Here is a 7,295-nt window from a genome sequence, read left to right as displayed (position 1 = left end):
TAATCCCTTTTTGGGCTAGAGTAGAAATGCACACACAAAACACATTCACATGAATGCCCACAATGTGCATATTAGTGCATTTTTTGTGTGTATTTGTACTCTAGTTCTGAAACTGAGTACTCCAAAAGCTAGCAAGTGTTCTTTCTTTATGTGTGTGCCTGCTGACAACAATGGTTCTGCTTTTTCATGAATAGTTAAGTAGAAAGTAATACAAGGGAATATTATACACTTCATTTATTTAATTATTCTCACTCATTATGGCATAATGGCCATGACGGCATTACTTATCACAGTCAGTGTCCACGCAGTACGCATTGGAGCAGTGAAATACATGACAAAAAAAATTAGTTTCAAATTGAGTACAAAATTTAATACTTAATTTACGCATTTAAATTTACACAATAATTTCTTCAGCATGGAAAAACAGAAAAGAAAACCTCTAAAAACAGTTCAGAGAGGTGAACTGCCTGTAATCACTATATGCAAAATTCAAAGTCCTTTTGTACTGATGAATGCACTCGAAGAGTTTAAATGAATGAACAGCACGGCAGCAGCTAATCGAGCCTGTGTTTGTTGTTGGTTCAGGTCATGCGCCCATTCCACTCTTCCCCAGTGACCGGTCTAGGGGGGTATCAAATAAAATAATTACTAATAATTAATTACAAACTGGACACACATAATGCCAAATAGAAGGCAGAAATGAATGTAACATGAAACATTTCTATAATTTTTCGAGACACAATATACAAAAAAATTTACATTGTAATAATACCTGAAATTCTTCTTCCAATCTTGATAGTAAAACAGCTTTCTCTACAGAAATATAACGGTCAACACAGCACAATGTTAATATAAGTGACTTGACTGTTTCAACACCAAAAGCAAATCCTGCAAAAACAGTACATAAACAAAAATTATGATAAAGGAAAGCCAATAATTAGAAGTCAGATAAACAATGCCACATGAAAATGAAAACCAGTCTTAAATTAAACTTCTGTTAAGTTATGTGCAACATTCCTCAAAATTTGGCTGGCTAAGACCAAATTTTCTGTAATTTTTATGATGTTACAATACCTTCCATCATCACATAAGCAAGATAATATCTACAATATCAGACAGGAAAGATCTGACTGACGGAAGACACAGCTATTTTAAACAACACTATTCTAAAGTGCAAGTTTTCAAGTTTTGCATGTGTTCACATACGCGGGTAACATTAAACACCATGCTATTCCTTCTCATGCATTTTAACATTCTCAGATACTTCCTGGCATCCTGCCAACAAGATGGTTGAGAAATTGCTAAGCAATCCTTTCCCACTCTTTCAAGGTGGCCTTCCTTGAAGTGATCAAGTGTGTGAGCACACATTGAACAATTTCTTCTTGTTTCAAGAATACTTAATTAGGTTTGTATCAATTGATACCACATATCATTCTGTTTAGTTCATAACTGCTTCATGAGGGAGGTGCTTCTGAGGTATGCATCATGTGCTCATGCATGATCATTTTGGAAGATGGCCCCACTACAAAAATGTTGACTGTTGGGCTGGACAACAGGCTGGACAACAGGCTGGAGAATTCTGTCCTTATATTACAAAGCCCTCAAATTACTCATCTTATAACGGCAATGAGAGGTGTCTGTTATCCCTACATAATACCGTTTCAAAACATGATTGATCATCTCAAGGAGAAGCCATGGTAATGCTTTTCTGAGCTGTGCATTGGTACTTTGGCCTTCTCTTCACTCTTCTATGTTGATCACCAGGCATCAGAAAGTCCTGCACTTGAGAACCTGAAGCCACTGATCCAGATTCTAGTCCAGAAAATGGTTGTGTACTGTCTGGGTTGAAATTTGCCTTCACATAGTTGTCTCTAAAAAGTACCTACTTACGGGACATGAGAGTCTTGCATAAACAGAAACACAAAAAATAATGTGAAATTGGCAATTTTTAACACCCAATGTGAAACTACTAGTTTTACAGAATGTCAAAGATATTTGGGTATTCCCCATGGAAATGTCGTAAATCAGAGGCCTGCAGTTTACTAATATTGGTAGTGGATAGCTATTTAGCGTTGAAATTGGATCTCGACTTCTAGCTAAGGTATGCATAAACCTTTAAAATGACAGTTCATTTTCCATGTAATGGCATGATGCACTATATGTAGGGTCAGGAAAAAGTCAGTGTTATTTTATGGCCAAAATCGCTGCTATGTTTTGCACTTTTTGGTGTTATTTTCTGGCATGCTTTTCCTATTACCAGTTATCTATTTTTGTCTTATTTAACCATTTTTCAATGCTATGTTGAAAATCCCCCTTCCCCCATGAACCATAGACCTTGCTGTTGGTGGGGAGGCTTGCGTGCCTCAGAGATACAGATAGCAATACTGTAGGTGCAACCACAACGGAGGGATATCTGTTCAGAGGTCAGACAAACGCGTGGTTCCTGAAGAGGGGCGGCAGCCTTTGCAGTAGTTGCAGGGGCAACAGTCTGGATGATTGACTGATCTGGCCTTGTAACACTAACCAAAACGGCCTTTGTGTGCTGGTACTGCGAAGAGCTGAAAGCAAGGGGAAACTACAGCTGTAATTTTTCCCGAGGGCATGCAGCTTTACTGTATGGATAAATGATGATGGCGTTCTCTCGGGTAAAATATTCCGGAGGTAAAACAGTCCCCCATTCGGATCTCCGGGCGGGGACTACTCATGAGGATGTTGTTACCAGGAGAAAGAAAACTGGTGTTCTACGGATCGGAGTGTGGAATGTCAGATCCCTTAATCGGGTAGGTAGGCTAGAAAATTTAAAAAGGGAAATGGATAGGTTAAAGTTAGATATAGTGGGAATTAGTAACGTTCGGTGGCAGAAGGAACGAGACTTCTGGTCAGGTGAATACAGGGTTATAAATACAAAATCAAATAGGGGTAATGCAGGAGTAGGTTTAATAATGAATGAAAAATAGGTGTGCAGGTAAGCTACTACAAACAGCATAGTGAACGCCTTATTGTGGCCAAGATAGACATGAAGCCCACGCCTACTACAGCAGTACAAGTTTATATGCCAACTAGCTCTGCAGATGACAAAGAAATTGATGAAATGTATGATGAGATAAAAGAAATTATTCAGATAGTGAAGGGAGATGAAAATTTAATAGTAATGGGTGACTGGAATTCGAGAGTAGGAAAAGGGAGAGAAGGAAACGCAGTAGGTGAATATGGATTGGGGCTAAGAAATGAAAGAGGAAGCCGCCTGGTAGAATTTTGCACAGAGCATAACTTAATCATAGCTAACACTTGGTTCAAGAATCATAAAAGAAGGTTGTATACATGGAAGAAGCCTGGAGATACTGACGGGTTTCAGATCGATTATATAATGGTAAGACAGAGATTTAGGACCCAGGTTTTAAATTGTAAGACATTTCCAGGGGCAGATGTGGACTCTGACCACAATCTATTGGTTATGAACTGTAGATTAAAACTGAAGAAACTGAAAAAAGGTGGGAATTTAAGGAGATGGGACCTGGATAAACTGACAGAACCTGAGGTTGTACAGAGTTTCCGGGAGAGCATAAGAACGACTGACAGGAATGGGAGGAAGAAATACAGTAGAAGAAGAATGGGTAGCTTTGAGGGATGAAATAGTGAAGGCAGCAGAGGATCAAGTAGGTAAAAAGACGAGGCTAATAGAAGTTCTTGGGTAACAGAAGAGATACTGAATTTAATTGATGAAAAGAGAAAATATACAAATGCAGTAAATGAAACAGGCAAAAAGGAATACAAACGTCTCATAAATGAGATCGACAGGAAGTGCAAAATGGCTAAGCAGGGATGGCTAGAGGACAAATGTAAGGATGTACAGGCTTATCTCACTAGGGGTAAGATAGATACCGCTTACAGGAAAATTAAAGAGACCTTTGAAGAAAAGAGAACCACTTGTATGAATATCAAGAGTTCAGATGGAAACCCAGTTCTAAGCAAAGAAGGGAAAGCAAAACGGTGGAAGGAGTATATAGAGGGTCTATACAAGGGCAATGTACTGGAGGGCAATATTATGGAAATGGAAGAGGATGTAGATGAAGATGAAATGGGAGATATGATACTGCGTGAAGAGTTTGACAGAGCACTGAAAGACGTAAGTCGAAACAAAGCCCCGGGAATAGACAACATTCCATTAGAATTACTGACAGCCTTGGGAGAGCCAGTACTGACAAAACTCTACCATCTAGTGGGCCAAATGTATGAGACAGGAGAAATACCCTCAGACTTCAAGAAGAATATAATAATTCCAATTCCAAAGAAAGCAGGTGTTGACATGTGAAAACTACTGAACTATCAGTTTAATAAGTCACAGCTGTAAAATACTAATGAGAATTCTTTACAGATGAATGGAAAAACTGGTAGAAGCCAACCTCGGGGAAGATAAATTTGGATTCCGTAGAAATATTGGAACATGTGAGACAATACTGACCCTACGACTTATCTTAGAAGCTAGATTAAGAAAAGGCAAATCTACATTTCTAGCATTTGTAGACTTAGAGAAAGCTTTTGACAATACTGACTGGTTTGTTCTCTTTCAAATTCTGAATGTGGCAGGAGTAAAATACAGGGAGCAAATGGCTATTTACAATTTGTGCACAAAGCAGACGGCAGTTATAAGAGTCGAGGGACATGAAAGGGAAGCAGTGGTTGGGAAGGGAGTGAGACAGGGTTGTAGCCTCTCCCCGATGTTATTCAATCTCTATATTGAGCAAGCAGTAAAGGAAACAAAAGAAAAATTCGGAGTAATTATTAAAATCCATGGAGAAGAAATAAAAACTTTAATGTTCGCTGATGACATTGTAATTCTCTCGGAGACAGCAAAGGACTTGGAAGAGCAGTTGAACGCAATGGACAGTATCTTGAAAGGAGGATATAAGATGAACATCAACAAAAGCAAAACGAGGATAATGGAATGTAGTCGAATTAAGTTGGGTGATGCTGAGGGAATTAGATTAGGAAATGAGACACTTAAGTAGTAAAGGAGTTTTGCTATTTGGGGAGCAAAATAACTGATGATGGTCAAAGTAGAGAGGATATAAAATGCAGACTGGCAATGGCAAGAAAAGCGTTTCAGGAGAAGAGAAATTTGTTAACATCGAGTATAGATTTAAGAGTCAGGAAGTAGTTTCTGAAAGTATTTGTATGGAGTGTAGCCATGTACGGAAGTGAAACATGGACAATAAATAGTTTGGACAAGAAAAGAATAAAAGCTTTCAAAATGTGGTGCTACAGAAGAATGCTGAAGATTAGATGGGTAGATCACATAACTAATGAGAAGGTATTGAATAGAATTGGGGAGAAGAGGAGTTTGTGGCACAACTTGATTAGATGAAGGGATCGGTTGGCAGGACATGTTCTGAAGCATCAAGGGATCACCAATTTAGTATTGGAGGGCAGCATGGAGGGTAAAAATCGTAGAGGGAGACCAAGAGATGAATACACTCAGCAGATTCAGAAGGATGTAAGGCTGCAGTACATACTGGGAGATAAAGCAGATTGCACAGGGTAGACTAGAATGGAGAGCTGCATCAAACCAGTCTCAGGACTAAAGACCATCATAGCAACAACAACATGTTGAAAATGGAACTACTACTAAGACAGGGAGGGGCAAACACGAGACAAGTGTAAAGAAAAATTATTTTAACAAAAAAATGTAACACAAATAATTATTTAAAAACAAATACCAAAGGTAAAAATGAAAATAACAATTTGTTGCAGATATTTTATCGATGAAATGTTTTGCACATGTTCATATCGATCTTGAGCTCTGGTGACCACATAAGCTGGACTCCGCAGCTCAAGAATGACCAGAAGATGCGCTAGAAGCGTGAAACACGTCATCAATAAAGTATCTGCAACAGAGACTATTATTTCAATTTTTAACATTTGTATACTATTGCTGTGCTTGGTCAGAATGGTGTGGAGTGATACATATATTTTAAATACTGCAGAAAAAAATTATTTATTAATGATGTATCAGCAGATTAAAAAATATACAGAACTCTCCTTTTTCAGGTCCACAATCTATAAGGGGCATTCAAACGAAACCCAATCACTAGTGTAAAGTAACGGTAACAATTTTATCAACTCAAAAAAGTAGTTATACACAGTACATATTCCCACAAAGTCACCAAAACTGGTGGCACATTTATACCATTGCAACACTAGCTGGTCGATTCCATCCTTGAAGAAGCTAGTAGGCTGCTGTCAAGCCCAGGCCTGGATCCAGTCACACACTTCATCATCCATTGCAAATTGATGTCCATGAATAGCTTATTTAGAGGTCCAAACACATGAAAGTCACACAGTGAAAGGTTGGGACTGTACGGTGGGTGTTCCACCGAAACTGCTGCAATGTGATCTTCACCCCATTGGCCATGTGTGGGTGGGCATTATAATGCAGGAGGATAACGCCATTGGACAACATGCCTTGGCATTTCGATTTGATGGTTCGTCTAAGGGTCTGTAAAGTAGCTTGATAACTCTGGGCATTGATGGTGGTTCCCTGTTCCAGAAACTCGACAAGCAGTGGGCCCTTGTGGTAAAAAAAAAAAGGAGGACATCATGACCTTACCAGAACTGGTGTGCACGGCCTTTGATTTCTTTGGAGGTGGTGAAGTCGCATGTTTCCACTGCTTGCTCTGATGCTTGCTTTCCGATTCAAAATGGTGACACCATGTTTCGTCACCTGTGACAATACGCGACAAACTGTATTCCTCCTCATGGTAACATTGCAGATGACTCAAAGACAGCGCCAATCAAGTTTGCGCTGTTCAGCAGTCAGTTTGTGGGGAACTCACTGCGCACAGATTTTTCGAAAGTTCAAGTGTTGATGCATTATGGTGTGGGTGGTGCTCACGCTAATAGCCAATAACCGATGGATCTCATCCATGGTGATTCTGCTGTTGTCCAAGACTAAAGCATTCACTTCCACAACCATTTCTGGTGTGATGACACAATGAGCCTGTCCACAACGAGCATCGTCTTCTAGTGACTTGCACCCCTCAGGGAATCTTTTTGCACCATTCCACCCAACACTTTAAGAACTGAGACTGTACTCACTGTACACAGCCTTCATCCATTGATACATTTCACGGCCTCCAACTTCCTCCACTGCCAAAAATCAAATCACTCCTCGTTGTTCCTGCTTACTCACCTGTACGTTCGGTAGTGGACAATAACTTGGGTGACCACATTCTCTTCAGCGTGAAACTACACTGGCAACATGCAACACCAAATATTGTGCACGTGTCAGTTTCTCT

At 39.5% G+C, this 7,295-nt stretch overlaps 1 protein-coding gene across 1 annotated transcript in view; it reads right to left on the bottom strand.

Moving 5' to 3' along the window:
* Nucleotides 1-219: 219 nt before the first annotated feature.
* The window catches only part of LOC124795128 (ATP synthase mitochondrial F1 complex assembly factor 2), a 37,061-nt gene continuing 29,985 nt past the window's right edge, over nucleotides 220-7,295 (bottom strand). The window contains exons 5-6 of the mRNA XM_047258992.1: nucleotides 773-888; nucleotides 220-621 (exon numbers count right to left, since the gene is read on the bottom strand). Of these exons, the coding sequence (XP_047114948.1) occupies nucleotides 490-621; nucleotides 773-888 (248 nt within the window). The 3' untranslated portion in view covers nucleotides 220-489. The remainder of the gene's footprint in view (nucleotides 622-772; nucleotides 889-7,295) is intronic.

Source organism: Schistocerca piceifrons, chromosome 4 (assembly GCF_021461385.2).
Source record: "Schistocerca piceifrons isolate TAMUIC-IGC-003096 chromosome 4, iqSchPice1.1, whole genome shotgun sequence".
Lineage (NCBI taxonomy): Eukaryota > Metazoa > Arthropoda > Insecta > Orthoptera > Acrididae > Schistocerca > Schistocerca piceifrons.
Note: the sequence above shows the minus strand (reverse complement) of the source record. Positions and strands in the feature narration are given on the sequence as shown.